Raw genomic sequence first — 26,347 nt, forward strand, 5'->3', positions numbered from 1 at the left:
CTTCAAAGTACCTGCAACTCTTTTTATCATTGCCTAAGATATGATGATTATTGTTTTCATGTTACCGTTTCAAGTACATTTCATGGTCAATTTCCATATTGAAAATCACGAAGTTACATTCAATTCATTATGCTACAAAGCAAGAAGCACAAAGGCCCTCAGTCTGGCAATTTGCAATAGCGCCCTCTAGTGGCATATAGATAAAGACTGCACTGGAGTCGAGTTTTTTGATATGCTGGTCCTGTGTTTAAAAAGATAAGAGTACACTAAAGCATAACACATCATAAATAGCATTCTCATGCCAAGACCAGAGTTGCACATAAAATTTATTCACTAAGTACCACACACAGAACGCAGTTCTATTTGTTGCAAAGCGATGTGGGCAAAATTATGCATCGTGATGCATCGTTTGTGACAAAGGCCAAAAATGGGCCTACCCTGAAGAAAACTAGGCCATATCCTACACATGCTGTTAACAGAGCTTTGCCTGAGAGTGCTTTTCATGGTAAATAAATGCAAATACTCCCACAGGACAATGTTAAATTATACTTTAAGTTAAGCATTGGCCAAGATTTCTTGAGTCTTGTCCCTGTTTGAGTCCTGGGTGAAAAAACTCACCATGGTATTTGTTTCTTTGTGTGTGAGTGTGCGTGATTTATTTCTCAGTGAAAGATGAGTAAATCACAACAACAATGCAACATCATCTGGACAAAATTTGCTTTATTTATTGCACACTATAGCTGGTACTCACCAATATATACATATAACTCTTAACAAGTAATCATTTTTACTGTACAATAAAATCTGAGCAACAGTACTTTTCTAATTTTTTTTCCTTAAGTTCAGAAAAAAAATCACAAATAAGGGTAAAATAATATTCACAGTACTGACAAAAATGGCAAAACACGACAGAAAACACATTTTGAACATGTAGCACAAAAGCTAGAACTAAAGATCCCCTTCACCAATATGACACTTAAGATACTATGCACTTCATGAACACCATATCCTATTAAGGCACACTATATATACTATAAATTCAATGTACACCTGTCCATCATACAAAACAAAGACTGCACCAAAGTACCGGAAAACAATTTGAACTGATTTTTAAGGATTTGTGACATGAATTTCCACTAGTAGAATTTCAGAGCAGCTTTAACTTTCAAAGTATATTGCTGTCATGGTGTCCAAAATGCAGCTTAAGTTTCAGTCCCCGACTTTAGGGAATTTTGGTAAAATTTTTGCAAATAATGCTTGATACCATTGAGTATTTACACTCTTGCTGATCACATTCAGAGAACTGCATGTGTAGAGTACAGAAAAGTATTTGGATAGCATTGGCTGAGATTTAAACGCAATACCTGCACAGGGAAATTAATCTTTTATGTCTTTTACACGAAGGAAGTTCATGGGCAACTTTATCACCCCCAGTTGTGTATAGTTTATAAAAATACTCTCTACATTTTGTTTTGGGAAGTAGACACCTCTAAACAGAAGGTTCTAACTTTCCATGAGTGGTCTTCAAACCATTCCCTCTATCCTTTTCTCCCCCATAACCTATACTATGGGTGCAACCTACGCTGTTGAAAACAATTGGGATGTACAAAAGTCAGGTTATTAAAGAGGTTAAAGGTAGGGGACTCGATCCCAGGCATCAAGTTTGTTCTAGTCTGTAAGAGGATTATGGAGGTGTCATAGCTTTTTGTTTTCCATTGAAATTGTAATCTAGTAAGTAAATTTCCTGGTAAGACAATCGGAAGCCTGAACCATGCCTTTAAGCGCCCTCCTACTACAGTAAGCTTTAACCTCTCAACCACAATGGTTTAGCCCAAATCCATTGTTCTACATGGTGAGCATGGATCTATTTACAGGTAATTGGGGTGTGACTTCATTAATCCTTGTGCGTACACTTACAAAATCTGTATGTTGTGATACTAGTATCAAAAATATAGAGACAATGAAAACTGAGCTATAGAAACAAGTTTAAAACCAAAGATTAGAGACTAGTATTTTTGTGCAACCCTAAATTCTTTGTTGGAAAAAAAGTTATGTACAGTTTGCATTTTGATACCAAACTTGAAATTACTGCGTAACCTACAAACACTGCAATCAGACTCCAACACTTTTGATAAAAAATGTGAAAGATTTGAAACTAGACTTGATAAAATCATTGAGCTTCTAAGTGCAACAGTTGAAACAACACTGTTTGCAATTTCTCTTGCATAGAGACATCATCTTTGAAGGATTCTTGATGGTAACAACAGAAGATCATTTTCTGCTTGCAGAGTACGACCAAAGAATTCACATTATATAAAATCGTTACATGCCAGTTTTCATATGGGATGTGCTATAATATCAAACTGAATCTAAACTCTAATGAATGGATCCTAGAGTCTTTGGAAGTAAGACCAAAAGAGAATATGTCCCCTAGGTTCAACTCCAAAAAGGAACAAAAACCGAACAGCTGCCATCAAACTTCAGTTGCATTTCCTTACAGAAAAAAGCTCCTGACCTATCCTGGTGAATGAGGGACTCTTTTCGATTTTGTATTATCCGTAACATCCTGGCTGTTAAAAGTCTGAATGTGAATGATGCGAAAAATGCAATAAATGTCAATGCTAATGTCCCATGTGCAATTCTGTGATCACTTTTTTCACATGAGACACAATAAAGGCTTGGTTTCTTACCATTCCAATCAAGGTCAGGCTGATGCATTTAAATTGAACATTCGAACTGTAAGGTTTGGTGAAAAAATAGACGAAAGACTTACAAAGAAATGTTTTCAAAAAATAATCCAGAGCAGCATTAAAACATAGCATCAACCCTGCCTGACTTTGAGATCTGCGACATTCTGAACTATAGACATCAGAAAGTATTAAATACAAACTTTTGGAACAGATGGCCTTTGCCGTGAGCTTAAAAAATACATTTCTAGAAAGGACTGTAACAAATACAGACAAAAACAGATATTAGACACAAAAAAGTTACAAAGTGCAGCGAATTCCCAAAGTAACATACTTTGAAAGGCAATTGCACTGAGGCAACGCTACTGATCCAACAATCATTTCTCAAAAGAGAAACTGAAGGAAAACAAGAACAGCTATATATTAATCTTCAATTCCTGTAAAATCTGATTCAACATTTCATATTAAAATCATGTAAATTGTTCTCTTGACCTGTAACAGTTTGGACCTGTCTGGTCAAGTCTCAATTATATCTATAATAAATTGCTGCATTGCATAATCTCTGGCAGTCTATATTATCATTATATCTTAACTTTATCTCGAAATTTTATCAAGCTTTTTAATTTCTTAAATCTGGATCAATTTCCGTCTTAAGTTTTTGCACATTCTTCACAGCTGCAAATATACCTGTACTAGATCGTTAAAATTTTTTTAATGTGCTCTGTTGTGCATAGCCCTTTTCTACATTCTAAAAATAATGGACAAAACTGAACTTTTATTTCAGTTGCGTTTCGCGAGATTCTGATCCACATCTGAGATACTTTAATTTAGTACTAAAGTATTTTACTTTTTATCTGGTTGGTTTCTTCATTTTTTAGAAATCACTCCCATTCTCAGTGTACAGGTCCAATGTTGTCATCAAAATAAGAAGGGAAACTCCGAGATTGAATTTATTTTGATTTTCATGATATTGTCATTGAATAACAAAAACACTGATATCCCGACTACTTTCACAGAAGTTTGATTCAATATTTTGACATGACCGAGCTGCAAGATGCTCTTTGTGGAATGCAAAAATATGGTTGGTGGCTGTAAATACCTTTTTCCACAGAAGGTAAACAGAGGCATCAACATCTTCATTTCAGTTTTAAAAAGTTAAGTGCAAACAGAGAAATCTCTTGGGAAGAGCTTGTACAGACACTATTGTTTGGATGAAAGTCTAACAGAAATGCTGTTGTGTAACTCTTGAGAAACTCTGTTCTAGTCTTTGCTTCATGATTATTAAAATTTCTAAATGCAAATAAAACCCACACATGTGGGTAGATTTGTCTGTCTGCACTTTAAATAGAAGAAAGCTACATTCTCATTGGCTGAAAACACCAACAATGTTTAGTCAAGTAGTTGTCCAACCAATCAAAAAGTAGCTGATAAACATCAGAATACTGTGCAGCTGTTATGGCTGCTGACTGAGCAAGCCATACCTGAGCATTAAGTTATTATATTTTAAATAATTTTTGGCACTGTCCGAAACTTGACAGGAAACATCTACAGAAAATAAATCATATCTGCATAAATAGTTTCCATCCTGGATTAACCCAACTTATGGAATTCCCACAACTGTGAGACCTGGTTGGAGTCACAACTGGATACCACCAAGCGATTCTGGACACCCCTGGCAAGATAACTGTCCAGACACAGTCCGGACGGTTGGTGCTTCAGCACTTTGTCCTTCAGCGTCCACTTCTAAAACCAAACCGAGAGAAGAGAAGAAACAAAAAAAGAGTAAAAAACAACAAAGGTTGAATGTTTTGCTTTGCTATGGAACTGCCCTCAGCTATACTGCTAGGAAAATGGAACTGCCCATAGCTATAACACTAGGAAAAACAAATAGTTGATTCTGATGGTCTGTGCCGATGACAAAGCATTACCCTACAGGGTGAGACTAAGCACCCGTTGACTGACGTTACCATCACTTGCCACAGGGGGGTCTTAAAATTTCTGACAACACACAGAAACAAATAAAAGGACCAAGAAATACCTCTAGCTATTAGCACAACAAATTTAGGTGAAAGTACCATACTCAATTCAACTTTTATCTCCATTCATTTCATACTGTCCAAGTCTATTATACTCTTGCCCAATCAATGTATGTTTCTATCCAACCTGGCCTCGTGTACATTCTATTCTATTCTACTCTGGTTTTATCAACATTCCACTGTTCTTTTCTATTTCATTCTACCCTGTTGCAGTTTATTTTAGTCTGTTTGGCAATTGGCTGCTTCTATTCTGTTTGACCATGTTACAGATAGTAGCTTGTCCTGACTAAAACCTTCCTTCACGTCATATCAATCCAATACACATTTTTTTCGAGTTCCCGTCTCTCATTTTTTTCATTCTGCCATCCACACTATCATGTAATTATAATGATATCCAATTTCTCAATAATTATTACAAATAAGGAAGTAAAGATGTAGAGGAATGTATAATTGAAAGAAAAGGAATACAAAAGTGTGTTGTTTTTTTCTCCTACATAGCATTCCCTCTCATTGTTCATTCAATTCAGTTTAAACGTCACTACATAGTTTGTGGAAAACATACGGTACACTCTATCCTGTACAAGACAGGCAAGGAAGAGGGAAACCCACCTGTTTTACATCTCCCCTATTGCATGGTGAGAGAAAAACTTTGGAACTTGGCCCACCGGAGGACACTGTTAGACAGAAATCTTTGTGGCGTAGGTTGTTCTCCGACGTCATGGCCCACTCCTGTGAGTTCAAAATGAGGATGTGTTATTATTTTGTCAAAGTATGCACCACCTACACATGCCATTCTATCCATTGCCTTTTAATTAGTCGAGCTGAACCATGTGACTGCCAACAAATACACAGTAATGGTTTGTTTTCATGCCCGTGAATATGAATAATATCATAAACATAGTAACTTTACAGTTAAAACGAAAATTGTGATTTCTACAAAGATCACAATCAACCATAAAATAAAATGGAGCATTTGTGGGCCAAGTTTAGACGCTTTTTCAAAAAAATCTCCGGATATGCAAATTTTTGCAGCACGCGCACTACTCACTGACAGGTTCTGGGGCCCCGTTGTCGCATGGGAAATTTTCGTAAATTTTGACGGTTTTGGGGGTTTGTTGATAATATCTCGCCCTCGCCCATAAAGAAACGTTAATGGTCAGTGCGTTGTCCGTTATTTCTATAACATATAGACCATCAACACTTGATGTAATGGTCTTAGCTGAAATAAGTAAGCTTTAGCCAATAACAATGAATCTTGACTAATACAAGGTTTTAAAAGCTTTGAATATTTATTCTTTTTGGATTATACTCAAACTCCCCTCATATATATGAAATAAAAATACACAGCACATTGACAATGTCATCCTGAATTATAATTTCTGCATTTGCAGGTATAGGTTACAGAATATCACAGACAACTTGTCACTGGGAAAGATGGCGATATACGGTATTATCAAATCCTAGCCTGTCTGTAACACTACATTGAAAACCAAGAGACAACTATTTTCTTTTGGAGTTTACGTACCTGATTACCACCATTGCCATGGCATTTGAATACGCCTAGAGGGCCCATACCATTGTTCTTGGCAGACAAGCTGTCCAGGCACATGTCATCTTGCCTCACCTCAATGAAAGTTTTCTCGTCTGGAACGCTGGGAATTCAAAGGACATCAGTGTGAAAGGCATAGCTTTGACATGACAGAAGGCAAATCTTATACATGTGGTACAGTGGAAATGAGTTGTAACTGTATAGAAAACCTGTCAGTACTAATTACACTCTCACAAGGATGCAGCACCCTGTCTTTGATTTTCACTTCAGCACTTTTATTTATTACATGTCTCAAAACAGCTGCATTGTGTGTAATGGTTTTCAAAGCCGGTAGTTCCCTTTTCTTGAACGGAGCCGGCTCTGCAGACCATCATAATTAAAATTCCACAACTGAAAATGTTGCATTTGGCTACCAGATGCTTGCCTCCAAACTTTTGCCAGAGACTTGCATTTGGAAAAAATATCACACTCCTGGGCATTGACTAATTCCATCCGAGCATTACCATGGCAACAGACACCATTTGCTCGAGTGACTCCCAACACTGCCCAGATGTTAAGACTCGCAGCAATCTATTGCACTCGAGATTCAAGATGTCCTTCGAGAGTGAACAAAGCTTATTTTCATCGATTTAATTCAACGCATCGTAATTCCACTATCAGTTTACCTCTGTTGGCAAATATTTCCTCGCACAGTCAACTGTCAAGTGAACACAAAAAGTTTCTGTCAGCATGAACACCCAGAAAAGTATGCGTAAATAGACAGTGTGTCTAGAGGCAATATTACTCACTTCAATTCTGGATACACTGTTTCTAAATACCATTTAAAACTCTTGCAATTTAAACTTTCACGTAATTTCTTCCGGTCTTCAATGCTGAAAAAACAAACAAACCAACATGAAAGAGCCGGCACTAGAAACAGTTTATGTTTTCCCTTCTTATAAGATGTGATGTGAATTTTGTATCAAGAATTTCAAGGGTTCTTTAAAGCTTAAAGTCTTCATTTCCAAATAATAAAACTTTATGATGTTTAAGCTAGCCATTTCCTTCTATTTATGACCACTCTTTTCCCTAGAGTTTGCACAGCCTGACAAATATCCCAACATAAAAGAGTTTTGTTGCACTCTCTTTACTTTTTTACAGTTTCTAGCATGAGACGTTACTGAAAACTGCTAAATTCAATTTGAAGGCCTGCACTCTGGCCACAATAGGAAGTGAAGTAAAAATCCTTTCCCCAAATCAAACCCATGTTATGTGTTATTACATTATGCAGTTTTACATGTCTTTCCCAGAATTTTTCCCTCCCAGTATTTCAGCTTTTTGTTCAGACATCAAACATCATACCACATCACAAGCAGCACATGAATTTTTATATCTCCATACTGAATCAATTCACAATCATTAATTTCATCCTCATTCATAACTTCTCTCCACTTCCATACAATTTTGTTCATTTACCCTGACACATTAACTGAACAAGTCGTTTTGTGCCACTTTATGTGTACTTTTTGTTGTAATGATTTATACTCACTCTCCATAAGGTTTTCCTTTGGCTGAGGGCCTAGCTGCATAGAAATATTTTTTGTAGTCATCCATCCACACCTCTGCTGTTCTCCTTGTGTTCCTAAAGAATGAATGAGTGAATAAAACCCAATGAGGAGAGATTAGCTTTTTATCCTCTTTAATGATACTGTCACTCAGTGAGATTCATCTTTATTTGTACAGATACAGACTTCACTAAGTGAGTTTCATCTTTATTTGTACAGATACAGACTTCACTCAGTGAGTTTCATCTTTATTTGTACAGATACAGACTTCACTCAGTGAGTTTCATCTTTATTTGTACAGATACAGACTTCACTCAGTGAGTTTCATCTTTATTTGTACAGATACAGACATCATTCAGTGAGTTTCATCTTTATTTGTACAGATACAGACAACATTCAGTGAGTTTCATCTTTATTTGTACAGATACAGACACCATTCAGTGAGTTTCATCTTTATTTGTACAGATACAGACTTCACTCAGTGAGTTTCATCTTTATTTGTACAGATACAGACTTCACTCAGTGAGTTTCATCTTTATTTGCACACTGAGATACAGACTTCACTCAGTGAGTTTCATCTTTATTTGTACAGATACAGAATTCACTCCGTGAGTTTCATCTTTATTTGTACAGATACAGACACCATTCAGTGAATTTCATCTTTATTTGTACACTGAGATACAGACTTCACTCAGTGAGTTTCATCTTTATTTGTACAGATACAGACTTCACTCAGTGAGTTTCATCTTTATTTGTACAGATACAGACTTCACTCAGTGAGTTTCATCTTTATTTGTACAGATACAGACTTCACTCAGTGAGTTTCATCTTTATTTGTACAGATACAGACTTCACTCAGTGAGTTTCATCTTTATTTGTACAGATACAGACACCATTCAGTGAGTTTCATCTTTATTTGTACACTGAGATACAGACTTCACTCAGTGAGTTTCATCTTTATTTGTACAGATACAGACAACATTCAGTGAGTTTCATCTTTATTTGTACAGATACAGACTTCACTCAGTGAGTTTCATCTTTATTTGTACAGATACAGACTTCACTCACTGAGTTTCATCTTTATTTGTACAGATACAGACTTCACTCAGTTTCATCTTTATTTGTACAGATACAGACTTCACTAAGTGAGTTTCATCTTTATTTGTACAGATACAGACTTCACTCAGTGAGTTTCATCTTTATTTGTACAGATACAGACACCATTCAGTGAGTTTCATCTTTATTTGTACAGATACAGACTTCACTCAGTGAGTTTCATCTTTATTTGTACAGATACAGACACCATTCAGTGAATTTCATCTTTATTTGTACAGATACAGACACCATTCAGTGAATTTCATCTTTATTGTACAGATACAGACACCATTCAGTGAGTTTCATCTTTATTTGTACACTGAGATACAGACTTCACTCAGTTTCATCTTTATTTGTACAGATACAGACACCATTCAGTGAATTTCATCTTTATTTGTACAGATACAGACACCATTCAGTGAATTTCATCTTTATTTGTACAGATACAGACACCATTCAGTGAATTTCATTTTTATTTGTACAGATACAGACACCATTCAGTGAATTTCATCTTTATTTGTACAGATACAGACACCATTCAGTGAGTTTCATCTTTATTTGTACACTGAGATACAGACTTCACTCAGTGAGTTTCATCTTTATTCGTACAGATACAGACACCATTCAGTGAGTTTCATCTTTATTTGTACAGATACAGAATTCACTCAGTGATTTCATCTTTATTTGTACAGATACAGACTTCAATCAGTTTCATCTTTATTTGTACAGATACAGACTTCAATCAGTTTCATCTTTATTTGTACAGATACAGACTTCAATCAGTTTCATCTTTATTTGTACAGATACAGACACCATTCAGTGAATTTCATCTTTATTTGTACAGATACAGACTTCACTCAGTGAGTTTCATCTTTATTTGTACAGATACAGACTTCACTCAGTTTCATCTTTATTTGTACAGATACAGACTTCACTCAGTTTCATCTTTATTTGTACAGATACAGACTTCACTAAGTGAGTTTCATCTTTATTTGTACAGATACAGACTTCACTCAGTGAGTTTCATCTTTATTTGTACAGATACAGACACCATTCAGTGAGTTTCATCTTTATTTTTACAGATACAGACTTATCTGTTTATACTTGGGAAGAGGGAATGAAAGGTTTCACGATGATTCAATTTCAACCTTGGATTACAATAATTACCTATTCATATAATTCACAGCCGTCACACAACTCAGCACAAATATGACTCTTTGAAGCTACCACATCTATAAAACATGGAATTCTTTTGGATAAAAATATCTAACATTGGAATTTTAAGCACTGATATAGACTTGATGCTCACTTGATGTATGTGTTTGCATTGCCTTCTGGAAATGTGTAAGGATGCTTCTTGCGGAATACATGGCCTACCCTGCTACATGGAATGATTTCAAGACTGCCACCACACATCCACGTGCGGAATGAGATCTCTGCAAAACAAATTGAACAGTCCTGAAATGTTAAATCTCAAGACAGACAATAATTAAATGGATCAAAATATAATATTTATGAAAGAAAGCAACAGCATAATAATTTCTTAAAAAAAAACCTTCCATACACCACATTGCCATGATATAAGATGCATGTTTATTGACATAAATTTAACATCAACAAGATCCTGAAAATACTTTCCATAGAAGGTCAAACTTTATTTCCTTTAGCTTAGCAATTGGTTCAATCACATAAAATGTCAATAGGTCACTAACATATTGAGGGAAATTCATTTTTATGCTCTCTTTTGCTGCAAAATTTGATAAATTTGCAAACTACCTAAACAAAGATATAAAAGTTGAAGAAATTGCTTGTTATGTCAACTTTTTATGAAATTATTGTACACATTGCTACTTGATGTTATCTTTTTAAATATTTATTCTTGTAACTTTTGTTCCATTCACATCTTCTATTCAGCTTGCAATACACTCTTATTCTAGTTTCTACACTATTTTATTCTGAATCCACGACACAAAATTCAGTGTATGACTTACCAAAATTTTCCCCACCCCAGATATCCATCATGGTGTCGTACTGCCCAAGATGATCAAACCATTCTTTGTCGATCATGAACAAACCTCCGGCAATCATGGGAGTTCTGAAATGAAATCAGACAGAGTCTGGTTTGAGTGTTTTCACTTCCACTGTGCATTCATAAATTCAAAGTCACTTCAGATAGAACGCACCTCAAGAATAGATAAATAGACTCTCAAACTTGTTCTAATTCTATTCTTATCTACCATTTGTGAGGGCTCATTTTAAAGCTCTTGGTGTAAGACAAGTTTTTTACCGTCTTAGTTTTTCAAAAATAGAAAATTTTATTTATTGGGAAATCTTAGGTGATTTGTTTCTCCACTACCAAATTTTGTATGGTGACCCCTGATATTTTTTTTTTTTTGATTTGGTTAGAGAAAAGTCGAAAGCTTCATTGAGGAAAGTTTGGGCAAAAGTTTAGGTCTTTCACTTTCGAGGCGCATTATTACCTTAAACAACATGGTACACTGATTGTGATAGCTTTTCCACAATAGAATGGAAAGTCAATCTGATTCACATGTGACACCGTGGTCTAATTAATGATCCAAAATTCTCAGCAACTGATAAGATTTTGTTAGGTGCAATTTATTGTGCTATAACTACACTGAGACATAGGCCTTGGAGGGCTACAGCATTTACAATTGAATGTTGTGACTTGTTTACAATATTAAAGTCTTTGTGAATTTGAGGATGCTGTTTTAGCTGCAAACAACATTTTTTACTGTTCAAAGTTGAAAAAAATTCCGGTCCTGCAAAAACTGATGATTCTATTTTTGTTTCTTTTGATCATAAATTAAGACCATACTGTGTATCACACCAAGGCAAGCAAACATTCCAAACAAAACTGACATAAATGTGATCCGTCCCTGCAAGGTTGTAATAACAAAGTCAGAATTATGTCACAAACAGCTTGCATAATACTTTGAATGTTTCCGCAAAGTTCAACAACCTCATTTCAGTCAGGTCTATATTTGTTTTCAAGAATGCAAAGGTTACTCATGGCTCTGTGCTTGTCTGTCTGTTGCTTTCTGGCTGCTGTGGCCCTCATTCAAAACTTATAAAGCATCATAAGATATTGTTTTTAAATCATCCACAGATGAAATTCAAAAAATAACTTATTACATACTTTAATGAATGACACAACGTGGCGGAGTCAATGGCCAATTCCATTTACAGAAAGGAAAACAGATTCTAATAACCCTGAAGTCGTAATCAATAATACTTAACACTATTAAAGACGAGCACAAATTGACAATGTGATAAAAGACTGCAAAATACATCACTTAATAAGGTCTGATAGCGCAAAAGTAATTACTTTGGTTCAGATATCACCCGTATTAATTAATTGCACTGCCTATGTATTTCTTTATTTGCTCATTTTTCTAAAAAGGGCAAGCCAGGAAAGTGGTTTTAGTTGCCATGAGAACAAACAGAGTAAAGTGAAGTACACACAACCAACAATTTTATGAGTAAAAGGTATAAAACACAGTAAGCTACAAAAATATTCACATTTGTTCTTCATTTATCAATTCTTCAAATTTTTTTAAATTTCATTTCCTCTATGATATACTCATTGCAACTGAATCCAATGATTTAGTTAACAATTTCCTGTAAAGGTGACATTATCATATTATCATGCATTAGCCAGCTGGTGCCTCTGGCATTGAAGTTTACAGACACATTGGTGTGAAAAAAATGGAGCAGTCAAAGCAAGTATAGTCATTGTTAAAATGATTATTCCCTATATATTTGCAATCTAACAATAGATAATATTGATGAAAAAATGTGAGCAGCCGGCTGGAAAAAAAATTTAAATGTATAATTGGTCCATTGTTGGTATATACATGGTAGAAATATTTTTGATCAGTCCATGAAGGTCACAGATGCCTAATTTTTTTTTTCCTCTACAAATTGAAGAATAAATTGATGGAAAAAGACAGTTAGAGCATTGATGACGTAACTCTGGGTGGGTGAGAATATTCATTACAAGGAGAATGTGGTAAAAAAAAGCAGTAAACGCAAGTAGAGAAGAGTCCATAATCATCAAATACTTATAACTCAATATGACTCCATGAATATTTGACTATAAGCATAGACATGATATGAATATTAGCAGACAAGTGAGATCATGTCTTGCATTTCATGTGGTCATTTCAAAACAACAAAACCAGCTTCACAGCATACAGGTCAGCTTACAGTATATATGCACTACTAAGGACTGAATTTTTTTTTAATTTCATTTTTTTGCTTGTTTGTAAATGATAAAGGGTACTTTGAATATTTCATCCTGAGTGAACAGTATTTGTGTTAAGATATTCAAAGGAACATTTGACTGTCACAAGACGGTGTATCTTACAGTAAACATCACTGCCAATAACATTTGACTGTCACAAGACGGTGTATCTAACAGTAAACATCACTGCCAATAACATTTGACTGTCACAAGACGGTGTATCTAACAGTAAACATCACTGCCAATAACACTTGTGATGCTATAAATACAGCTGAGCTTAATCAGTCTGTGGTGTACAGTTTGTACCAAAACTGTGTCTCAGCTGACAAGATTTTCTCACAGAATTAACCACTTCATCATCCCCTGTACTTAAGGCAGAACCCTGTTTAAATGTCACCATGGAATTTACACAATAAGTACACTTAATCAACTGTAAACATGTACTCAGTTTGCGGTGTATCAACACCCTTTATTCTGCTGTTTTTTAATCAGAATGCTGTTTCAGTTCAAAAGGTTATCTGCAAGGCCTGATGGGAGATTGCTTAACAACCACAAATGTTGCCTTGAAAATGTAAGTGGTTTACTGCTGAACTTAAGACAGACATACCACACACAAATGGTTGACACTCTGACGACTACCTTCCACGTAGACCCTATTTACATTGTTTTGCAACAAATAATGACAATTTCAAGCATGGATTACCGGTACTCGACAAAATTTGCTTTCAAAACCCTTAAAATTCTGGGAACTTCCGTACAGGCTTTAAAGAATGTACAAAATATTGTGATCCTGATGTGGTAAGGTTAAAGCCCTGTACTTTCTATGAGCAAAACCAAATTTCATTCCACAATGCAACATTTAGCGACGCAATCAGCCATGATCACTTGTGTTACCTGATTGCGTTGTGTTTACATCAAGAACAGCAGTCTCACTCTTCAAAACTAATCAACATTAACGATAACAGAGACAAAACTCGTTATATTGTAATGAGATAAAATTTTCTTCCACTGTGGGTGCACATCAGCCCAGTTGCACGCAGTTCACTTATGATGCTGGAGATCAGTAGCATAGTTTCTGTAGCTCACAAACAAACTGACCACACTGCAGACTTACCTTATTGGTTCTGTGTTGTCTTTGCGGGACTGCCTTTGTTGGTTACTCATGTGTTCCCATTTGAAATGCAAACTCCAGTCAAACCCTGCAGATGCAAGATATCGCCAATAATTTGAGAGAAAAGACATACACAGTCAGAGGAAAGATATACACAGTCAATGTTTCTTATGTTAATTTTACAACACCCTTATATAGACTTTTGGAGAAAAATAAAATGACTAGAGAAAATACAGAAGAAACATACCTTTGCTGCATGGTGACATTTTATACAGAACAAAATTTAAAAATTGAACACCGCTTTTCAGTAATCCAACTTAAATGGCGCAAAAATAAAAAATGTCAACCCTTTTATTGTATTAAAGGTATTAATAGCTATTTAAAGGGGAGGAAATACCCAGGTTAATTGATATCTGAGGTGCTATAGTCAGGAGAAAACAAGGAAAGTGGGAATGTAGCAGCTAGGAACTGCAAGTCAGAAGATAATAAGTAAAGCTCTGAGAGAAGCTAGAAGGGATTATATGGGATTTAATTTTGTTAACACACTTGGATACATTTTGATCAAGAAAGAAGGGATTATACAGACATTTCACAAAATGTAAGAGAAGTATCAATGATGGAAAATCCGTAGATGACTGGTGAGAAAGAAAATTTTCATGAAAACAGTTCAGAAAGAAAGAAAGAGAGATAGAATGACCCTGATGATCAAAATGTAGACAAGGTGAATATTTTTTTTTTCTTTCTGTAAAAGCACTGCTTTTATTGCACTAGAAAATTTCATGCATTATATTTCCTCTTCAATATATTTTTTTACCTCCCCTGAACAGAGCATTGCCATGTTGTGTTGCTCCGTGATATTCAAATGTATCCAGATCAATAACATCAATGACTGGACTCACCAAACGTGTGGTGTCCTAAAAAAATGAATGGGAAAAATCAAGCAAAACTGTCCATCTTTTTTGAAAAGTGGACATCAAAGGGCGGAAGGTGTCCTGATAATGAATCAAAATTTGAGAAACAAAAAAAAAACATCTTTTGTAACTGTCTGCTGTCTTAAGTAGTAAATTGAAAATTGAGCATAACTTTCTGCTAATGCATTCACATCTATGTTGATGTCAGTCAATCAAAAAACTCATTGTTTTGGGAAAATCTATAATTCACGCCTTTGCATCACACTGTTCTTGTATATTTATTTCATCTAGCAATTTGAAAAAGTTCCATGACTTTTTAATACAGCAGGACAGAAGAAACATATGGTATTAAAAAAAATATCAGGCATATAAAAAATTCTACTTAAATTTGTCAAATTCAAATCAAATACAACACATGAAACAAAAAGTATAGAAAATGACAGATGACTGCACCGAGTACAGTGAACTTGACTAAATATTAAATAGTGATAGTTTTGACAATCACTGCTGCCATTGATTCTCTTGAACAACAATTGGTTTGAACCAAGGGTTTCGGGTCTGTGTAAATGATACAATGAATGTAAAGAGGAAGGGAAAAAGTCATTAACAGAGAAAAAAACATCAGTTGCAGATGACCTTCGGAATACTCATTACATATTCAATGAGAAAAGATGATGATAACAGCGAAAATTATGATTCAAGGTAAAATTCATACGATGAAAAATAGATGTGGAACGAAGACACATGGTGGAAAGAAAGACTGGTGAAAATACATTGAAATTTCTAAGAGAAATATGAAAGTATCCGGGGCAATTCCAAATCCCCCTTTCCACCTCTTTCTATCCTGGTGCAAAAGAATGGTTATTCAACTTTCCAGCTCTTTCAACACACCCCTCCCCCCTCCCCTCCCCTCCCCATAAAATGAGTTCAAATTGCTACATCAGATTGTTGATTGCTGTCATTTGTCAACACATGCAGCAGCAGGTGTGTTATCACCAGAAAACAAATATTGATAAACAAAGCATGACAAAATAAAGAATTTATTACTGTTAGTGCCTTCCGCAACTTTGTACAACATTAAGCAAGTTTTAAGTGCTGTTATTTATGATACAGAGTACTAAAATGCATGACTCAATTTCCAAGAAAGTTTTACATGAAAAAGGAGATGCTGGATTCAAGTGGGTACTAAAATGACAGCCATACAGGACAAAATTAGAATCAGTTTTTGTTTTATATGCCACTGAATCAAGTGCTTTGACTGAAACACACTGTAAATATAAATTTTCAGAAACATATTAAACAACATACACAGCACAACAAAACTTGCCCAAAACTGTTATCCCAACCATTGTGTTAGTTTTAATACCTGCATTTCACTGAACACAACTCTGCTCCACTTTCTATTGGTCAATTTATGACATGTACATGACAAAATATGACCAATTGAAACTACCGGGACAGACAGGTGCTTTATGTTAAATTAAGAAAGAGAGAAATGATGCACAGCAAACAACACACTGAGGTTTGATTAATTATGAAACAAGAAGTATGAGCAGTTGGGGTTAGCATTGCAATAAATCACAAGTAAAATGTAAATAAAACATTGACTTAGGTTATCATGCTACAAATTACAAAGGCTTGAATTTCGTATTACAAGAGTTAAGCTGAAGAGAGACTAATTTCTTATGTAAATTGTGAACCAACGTTGAAATATAGGATAATTATTTGACAGTGACATGTCAACACCACTGACATGTACCATATGGGTATAGCTTGCTTTTGACCACTCTTCCCTTCAAACGAAGACTCCATGCGTTTCCATAGCTGAATAATGTGTATGTGTATATGTGTGCATGAATCTATAATGAACGACACATTTAAAGCAAACTATATATATATGATACATTTTAAGTGTCTGTATCTGTGTGCATATGTATGTACATATGTATGCTTGTATATATGTATATATATATATATATATATATATATATATATATATATATATATATGTATATATATATATATATGTATATTTGTATTATGTATGATTGATTGTGTTGTGTGTGTGTGTGTGTATATATATATATATATATATATATATATATATATATATATATATATATTTAAACACATAGACAAACAATATTCTGCTTATATTTCAACATTGGTTCTTCTGTTTTACTATCAGAATTAATACAGAATACTTAGTACCTCCACGGAGGTCTGCAGATGCTCCCACATATTTGAAGGAATCCATGTTGATTACATCAATGACAGGACAAACAACCCTTGTGTGATCCTGGAAATATCACCATAATTTCCATGGATGAAAAGAAAAGTTGTAAGCATACATTAGACAGAGGCGCAGGTTGCCACATGCATTTTACGTTAGAACATTGTTATGAATATTAAGTTGACATTGGCATGGGTGTAAATGAGCATTGCAGTAACCATGCAATTTTGATGGCAACCAACTATCTGAAAAGCAAAAAAATTAAACAAATTATACTTCAAAGAACTGTTACTGCACACAACCATAAACTGATTATCAACTTATACTAATACAAAGTATATGTGTAAATAAACACATCACATTTTAAGCTTCATTGGCTTATTCACTTTGGATGCATTTTCCAATGGGTTTGCTGTGTTTGTAAAATAAAGTTTCTTGCTCTAGTCCTGAAAGTCAAGTCAAAATTCCTAGAGTTCACGGTATCCATACAGCCTGTAGGTATATATAACAGGAACCAGACGGTTATCACTGAAAAAAATTCTACTTAGTACCTTTTTTCATTTGCCAATTGGACAATATGCATTGCATTGGTAAGGCTAGTTATTCGTTTTTCCACTCACTTATACTGAGAAGATGAAGGAAATGTATTTCTTTTTAAAGATATAAAAATATTGGAAACATTATCAAAAGTAACTGCTATTATCTATTGAATGTGATATGACCGAAGGCATGAGCAGAGAAGCGCCCTCGTAGTACCACAGTGGTGAGAGTATTAGGAAGAGAAAGATATTTCTATTTTCACCTGTGCTGTAAATTACAGCATGTGATATCATAATTTTAACCCTTTAAAAAATCAAAATGGAAAAATAATCAAAACAGAAATATAACACCATACATGTTTCTATTTTAATCAATCTGCAGGAGGTTGTATGTCTGAAACCAAACACTCACAAAGAAGATAAAACCTGAAGTGAAATAACTTTTTGAATACTTAGAATTGTTGAATTGTTACTTGTCAAAATTTTGGAAATTAATTTCTTAAGAAATATTACATATTTTGTCATCAAAATATATTCAATGTTTCAGCATAATTACATCCAAGAACTGAACACACTCACATACACACATTGTTGTTTGATGAGTAAGTGTTGGGTAGAAATCAAGTTGCTTGCATGATAATGCAGCACAGATGTTCCAGCTGCAAAGCAATAATATCTCTGATTTATGTCTTTGAACCAAAGGTCCATCAACAGACAGGAGACATTCTTTCACTTAAACAGACTTGTCTACACAAGTTAACCTCATCTTAAAGTTCTGTGATTTTGTTTGATTTCACACCAATTCCAAGGCTCTGATTGTCTGTGACATTTATTAGTTCGCTTCCAACATCTAGCAAAGCCTGACAGTTGTTGCCACTGCGTATTAGCCAAATTCCCATCTGTACATGATACTTATCTCTACATGATACTTTTCAGTTTTCACACATGTCAATAGCATAAGAAATCACCCAATAGACAATCACATACACAGAAAGTGCATTTTGCATTTGACAACTGCCTATCACAATTGAACTGAAAACCTTGATTTCAAACTTAAAGACCATTATCCACACATGCTTATACTCATACATTTGTTTACTATTAAACCATTTCTCTCCATTCCCATGATTAATTCCTTCTCCAATCCACATTTTCAAGAGCACCAAAGTACACAGATGGTCAGCTTGGAAAGTAAGCTTGGTAGGATGTCAGGGAGGAGCCCAAATCTACTAATTTTTTCTGCCAAGCTATACAGAAAAAACTTTAGCAAAAACATTTCATCACTTAGAGTAAACTTTGCAATAAGGGTCAGAGGTGCTTACATCAAAGATACTCAGCGTACTGCCCTTTCCGGGGCATTAATGTCACATTTCATATTCCTAACTTCCAATCAACAGCCTCTGGAATGACATATAAAACTAAACCTCTCAGATTTACTGACTGACAAGTTGACATAGCTCTCTCGTAAAAAAGAGTCTTTCTAGTTTTTGGTACACTCTAGGACAAACAGAGCTGTTTGGGCATCGCAGCTGCCAAATCAAATCAACGTATACAAGATGGCTATATTTTCTCTGGGCTGGATTTGATCAATGACACTTTTTTATCATTCTGTACCAGGTACTTTTTTCTTTGCTTTTCTGCATTAAATTCCAAGGAAAACTACTTCTACTATTACTGTAATACTACTCTAGTGAAATCTGAATTCAGAACAGCAACTCAGTGAGTGGCAGGAACCAGATATCTGATCATTACAATATTGAAAATATCAAGGAGGGGATTCTATAACATCTTGTAGTCAGTAATCTGAAGGAATGTTTAGTTGAAGAGATAAGTTTCAATCTGTGCCAGGGTGTAGTATAACACCAGGTTAAAGGCCTAGTGAATAGTCTAGATATCTTCATTCCAGATGTATTGAACTCACTTGACATCAAATTTTTCATGTGGGGTAAGAAGGTTGGAAATTGAACCATTCTTTAGAATAAAATATAATTGAACCATTCTTTAGAATAAAATATAATCAGTTAACATGCAGACTGTCTCAAGACAAGCGAGCCATGGGAAGTGCTCCACATGGCCCAACAATTAAATACATTTTCATTACAGAAAGCCACATAACACAATTTGTCATAATTCCAATACTAGTCAGTTGAGGGATAATGTTGTGTAAAACAAAGCACGTCTAAAGAAAGCCTACACTTTGTCATATGAGATGATCAGTAAGTTTGTTTCAAGTACAGCGCTGATTGTGATGAAACACAACAACAAACTGTCAATAAAATTAGGTTTTGCCTACAGCTTCTTTCAACTCTTCACCTCAACATTACAACTTTGACAGGAAACAATAACAAACATTACCCAACAAAGATGTTGACATTTGCTAAATTTGTAAACACAAGGTAAAAACAAAACAACCTTGTCACATTTCAATGCCACTCAAACCACTTACACCTCCCGCAACACAGGGGCCCGCCACACAGGGACAAGAAATATAAATACAACAGAAATCAGACAGATGCAAGAATTCAGAGTTCATGTCAAATCTTTATCCAAATTGATGTTCCGGCACGGTCAAGCATCACACTATATCAAGGATGTTGATTTTAAAATTGTTAAAAAGAATGAGGTCAAGTTAGTTAGAGTATCATTGTATGGACATCAAATTTGATGTCCCTTGCTTTTCACCTTTCCTCTTTTCAGTGACGTGTATGTACCCACAGTGAAAAAACAGCATACTTTCATTATTCTCAGGACCAGCAGCATTTCATGAACAGTTTGTGTACGATGCCTTTGAACGAGGGTGTAGTAACCTCCTTTGACCGATAAAATTTGAAAAGGTTATATACTCAAGGTTCTGTACCACTCTTTCTCTTGGTACATCACTGTGCATCAAAGCAGAACTAATCTCTTTGAATCTTACCATTCATTGTACAACAATCTGAGTCATTGTCCACCACAGGCAAGGTCCAGTCCGGAAGATAAATCATACTAAAGAAAATGGCTGTATCTCTTTCAAAAAAACCAAAACACAGAAGACATCTGCCTGAACAGACTGTTTGGCATCAACCATTCACTAGTGTACACAGTAGCTGTTTCTGTTCAGTAACGGTCAAGTACTGGGCAAGAATGCTACATGACATGTAGTTAATGGTTATAAGCTACATAGGACTGCAAACCAATTTGGAGCACCTCTATACAACAGAATTCCAGCTAAAAAGCCAGATTTACAAACGATTTCTTGAACATCCACATTTGCAAATCTAAGACATGATAATTACTTTTGCATGATAAAAAGCCCTGTGAACGGTTGAAAAAGACTGATTACTTCCTTGGCACTTTGAATCTTGTTTAATAGGATGTCATCATCTCCCATGCACAGATTACCATGGCTAAACAATTGTCTTACACCTTTGACAGTTAGAAAAACAAACAAGACCACAAACAAAAGAAAACAACCAAATCAGATAAACACTAAATCCAGGCCAGAAACCTTATAGCCAAGTTTGCGGCAGCTCTTAGCTTTTTCCAGAACTTTTATGGTACACTGACTGTAAAAGGTCTTTTTTGTTTTTACTCCAATAATCACATATGTGCATTTTTCAAGGTGTCAAATACAACAATTTACTTGTCGATGTTATAAGAATTCATCTAATTATCAATAAAAATATTGTATATTGTGAACAATGCAGTGTGTTTGCAAGACTACACCAAATGTATTCACAAACTTTAGCGAGAAGACTACAAAACGCTTTTGTTTTATAAAACAAAAACAATGAAAATATTCTCATAAAGTCCAGCAATTGTCTCTTTAAAAGTACCAAATAAACAATGACTTATGACAGTTTTTACAATGCAAGAGAGTTATCATCAACTTTACAACAGAAATTTCCCCTAAGGCGTCATTGACCTATCACTTTTATGTGTTCTTGTTGTTCCAACTTTCCTTTTTGTGTTTTTCTTTTCCAAAATGTTCCCTTTGTCTACATGTTGATTACCTAACAACGCACATACCATCTGTCAGTCGAATTTACATTGCTTGTCTGAACTAAGAGAAACTGACTCCAACCTGTCTCGTGTGTTCTCTACATGGTATTACAGTGGCGGTATAAAATTTAAATGGAAGAAAACAACCTTATTGCTCATAGAAATACTGGTATCAACCGCTTTTGATTTCAATGCACAGCGCCTTCAACCATCGATCTAAATAACAGTATGTAAAGCACATAACTCTTGAATTCTGTGAATCGGTTCCTAAATTGGGCAGATCCATTAACACATCGTAAAATACGGATTTACAGCTTGCTGCAACAATCGGTTTGGGCCATTGGCTCATTAACAATGGCTATGTAACTCTTCCCCAAACGGATTAACTGCAAAAAGGTTAAAATGGTATCTCTTTGTATAGTGGTATACAACTACCTTGAATAAAGTGACTAGGCTACCCAGTGGTCAATACCGTGGGGCAATTGATAGCCCCCTACAAAAGACAGCCGCTCAAAGGAGTGACAATCCGTTGAGTAAACACTCATTTGCATCCCTAATCATTTGGAGATTAGTTTCATCACTTCAAAGTCAGCGACATTGGTCACTCACGCCAGAACATAAATATTGTCCTTCAATGTCAAGAAATCCAGGGTAACAGCTCAAGGGCCCCTGAGAACATCATAACGAAACTTTGTTTCAATCATCATTTGTTAACTTTGGCCAGAAGAGCATTGCTTCTGCCACATGGCATCATTGTCATAGTGGTAAACCAGAGAGGTACCTTCGATGGCATGACAGCTGCTTGCAGAAGATCACTGAAGTGGCCATGAAGGTCTTCTGTACCCTGCACTCTTTCTATCAAAAAGCCCTGTTTTCAACTGCAATAGCTAAATGACTGCAAAAGTGACATCTGTCTACAGATGTGTATCAGATTCTGGAAGGGTACACTGCTGTACGGTTTCTACCAGTTCTCAATGAACTCAACTGATATTTCAAAACCTTGTCCTTTCCATTAACTTTCCTGTCACGGCCCTGTAAAACAGAAAACAAGGCCATCCACTTCAACTTGCACAATAATTTAACCTTTGAACTGCAATCTTGTAAATTTTTCTACAACACGTGTTAGTGACAGTTTTCAACTGTGATTAATTCTTGCTAAACCCATACAAACCTTGAACTTCATACCAAACACCATCATTCCTTACCTCTTTAATTCTCTGCAGCAGTGGCAGCAACCAACCCTTGTTAGCTTCTATGTGACTATCCAGGAAAGTCAGAACATCGGCAGTCGCTGCCGCAGCACCTCGAACGCGAGATCGTATAAGACCTAAACGGAAAGTCAGAGAGAAAAAAATCAACATCTGGTTTAATGCAGGAATATATTTTGGTTTCAGTGTTGTGAAGAAGACTGGTTCATATCATCTAAATGCTCATCCTCTGGTCAAATGAATTTCAAAAGGACGGTTGCAACCACAAAAACATAACCCTTGCTACTGATTTAGCTTAACAAGCCCAACGATTATCCACATTCTTCAAATGTGAAATTGCTCAGCGGATGTTAGAATTCCAGGTACTAAAGTACTTCCTATCCAGTCTACACAAAAAAGCACTTCAATTTCAGTACCCAGTGTCAGAACAATTTTGTCAAAAGATCGCACTACAATAGGACTTAATATTTGTTACTTGTGAAGTGACTTTATCTTGTTTGGTCTGTAGACAATGAAAGTCAATGGAAAACAGGTTAATTGACTGGGTTTCCACAGAAACAGGTGGTGAGCGGATCGCTCAGCACTAATTATTGCGGGAGGTCAGGCGGGTTTTCCATCGTCTTAACTTCAATGGCATTTTCCACCTTTTCGACTTTCAAAGGTTGACAGCCTGGGGCATCACATCATTCCGGATGGCAGCCAGTGAATCAAATTCTTGACTGTTTTGCAAACAAAAGCCTCCCAATGCCTGGGAGTGATGCCGGAATATATATCAGTGCCTTTGTAGAGGAGGGGCTGTTTGCATTTCTGTGGGTTATGAGGTCCCTGAGAGACCTACGTTGGGGTACCAAGCTTTAAAGGGTCTTCTAAAAGTGTTGCATTATTATCGTATCTCACACATAACTTACAGACTCTATCATTTCTCTTGCCAGGTACAGGCCTATGAGCTGGGAACTTTAAAACGAAGACAAAACTAAAATTTACATGCCTATTACTCCAGAAAATGGTGTAATAATGCAGTTAAAGGTGATTTTAGTCATAGGGTTGAATTCAAAATATGTCTGAAAAAACTGCAAGATGTTTTGACATCAATAATTTATGAATGGAAGCAGCTTATAGACTTTAAATAACAGCAAGTCAAAGTCATTGTAAACAATTATCATGATGGCAATTCAAGTTCCTGATGACAGAACTCCTACAACAAACACCACCATATGCAAAAATTTCAGATCAGATGTCTGCTGTGTTTACCCTTTCACCATCATTGTTCAGCCTAAACCCATTCCTATAAATGGTGAGTGTGGACCTGTTCACTGGCGATTTGGGGTTGAGTAGTTAAGACATGAGAAAGCAACTAAATCTCATATTCACATTGTAAAACAAAGCTTTTTGAAGGGTTAAAATATATAAGGTTAACAAGAAACTGCCTTGAATTCTTTTCAAATCTATGATGTAACTAAAACAGAAAAAACAACAAATTTCAATTCCGTGGTGAAGTCTGTTTAAAACACTGAATGCAGTTTTTGTCAAGAAAGCTACTTGACATTCTGAATATGAGTGAATGCTTGCTGCTTCTGAGAAGACAATTTGTACTTTACACCTGGACCATACAAGTCTAAAATGTCAGACATCACAGATACAGTCCTTTACACACAAAGCGTGAGGCGAGCATCTTGAAAGGAATGTGACAAAGAATGCAACGACAGGAACCGAAGAAAAATGAGCAAATTGCTACGGCTAGTCTGTAATTATGTAGGTGATGACTGAGACATAGGTCTTGCAATGTCCAACTTGAAGTACATCTCATCCTTTCTACATTTGCCCTAATTCACATATCATTTGCGTCATTCAAATGCAAATCAACTGGCCCGCTGAAAAAAAGACTAAACCATGTCCCTTGGTACAGTTGATCGCCGGTTGAAGTATACAAGTCATACAGACAATACTCCCCAGACAGCATCCATATTTTAACTTCAATAGGAATACCTAACAAGCAGTGTAAAAGGGTGAATCATCTCATTTGGGGTGGTGGGTTGGGAAATTTGACACTAAAGAAAAACTGTTTTCACTGCCAACAAGAACACAAATTCATTTTGTCTACAATCTGTACCATTAACACAATTGCCAGCTTTAAAAGAGTGTCGAGAATGCATTGAGAAACAGTTAATAAATTTACCTGCAATGTGACCTGGAAATCGTTGCAGCATTCAAAACCAGCTGCATTCAGGCAGCAGAAATGAGATTTTAACTTTGCATTTAAGTGACAGCTGCATACTGGACAAGTACGAGAGTCATTCGTTCTTAATTTAATGCAGAAGAACAGGCATGGTATACCATCATCCTTCTTGTAGCCTTGTGTGTTATTATTATTATCATATATGGACTGATCAGCTTTTATGACACCAGCTTGTAAGATTGTCTCGCGGGCAAGACAAAGTGAATTTAATTTAGGCTGTCCTAAATATTCAGAATTGGGAAAGTCAGCTGCGTCAGTACATCTTGGACTGCACCTGACTTCATCTCTAAGGCCTTTATAAGACAAACTTTTCACCCACTGGTAAAAGAACACACTTCCCATAACCACCTACCTTGAATCTACCATTTGATGACTGTACTGGATGTAAGTATAATGCAGGATTACTTTATAATAGCAATGAGCAATTGTTATACATTGCAATATAAAATGGTTTTTTTCATCATTCCAATTCTATTGTTCTACTAGTCCTGTCATTAACAAATAAATAACCGTATTAAAAGTCTGCAATGAGTGTGTGGATGATATGCTTCAAAACAGGTGATTAGAAAAAAATGTCGAAGAGGAGGGGCAGAAAAATTGCTGGAAAATTTTGGAAAATTTACATATCCTTGGGGTAAAAATTAGGACAAAATAACAATCTCCCCTCGCACTCACATTTAAATAACCTGAAGAACATTGAACAGTGTCTCCTAAAAGTACTGTAATAGACTTTCATACCAACCTTCTCGCTTAGAATTTCTTAAAACTTTTAATTTGGGCAACTGTGTAAGTAGAAGTCCATCTTCAGCTGCAAATGAAGACAGAAAGACAGTTTGTTAAGGAAAGGCTACTTGTACACATTTCTTTATCTAGGCAGACTGAAATGCATCAAGCAATGTCCGTCCTTTAACATATTAACTCCTTTGAAAGAAAGAAACTGTTTTGAAGAAATT

General features: G+C 35.6%; 1 protein-coding gene across 2 annotated transcripts in view; it reads right to left on the reverse strand.

The window, feature by feature from the left end:
* Positions 1 to 700: 700 nt before the first annotated feature.
* Positions 701 to 26,347, reverse strand: part of LOC139149586 (polypeptide N-acetylgalactosaminyltransferase 2-like) — a 50,141-nt gene continuing 24,494 nt past the window's right edge. The window contains exons 5-15 of one of the 2 annotated variants that reach the window (XM_070721413.1): positions 26,137 to 26,202; positions 23,156 to 23,277; positions 15,101 to 15,200; positions 14,290 to 14,374; positions 10,903 to 11,006; positions 10,221 to 10,347; positions 7,801 to 7,893; positions 7,061 to 7,144; positions 6,249 to 6,375; positions 5,333 to 5,452; positions 701 to 4,430 (exon numbers count right to left, since the gene is read on the reverse strand). In XM_070721413.1, coding sequence (XP_070577514.1) covers positions 4,278 to 4,430; positions 5,333 to 5,452; positions 6,249 to 6,375; positions 7,061 to 7,144; positions 7,801 to 7,893; positions 10,221 to 10,347; positions 10,903 to 11,006; positions 14,290 to 14,374; positions 15,101 to 15,200; positions 23,156 to 23,277; positions 26,137 to 26,202 — 1,181 coding nt within the window. In that variant the 3' untranslated portion in view covers positions 701 to 4,277. Of the gene's footprint in view, positions 4,431 to 5,332; positions 5,453 to 6,248; positions 6,376 to 7,060; positions 7,145 to 7,800; positions 7,894 to 10,220; positions 10,348 to 10,902; positions 11,007 to 14,289; positions 14,375 to 15,100; positions 15,201 to 17,408; positions 17,497 to 23,155; positions 23,278 to 26,136; positions 26,203 to 26,347 lie in introns of both variants that reach the window. The other variant, XM_070721414.1, reaches the window with a different exon arrangement.

Source organism: Ptychodera flava, chromosome 14 (assembly GCF_041260155.1).
Source record: "Ptychodera flava strain L36383 chromosome 14, AS_Pfla_20210202, whole genome shotgun sequence".
In the NCBI taxonomy this organism is placed as follows: Eukaryota; Metazoa; Hemichordata; class Enteropneusta; family Ptychoderidae; genus Ptychodera; species Ptychodera flava.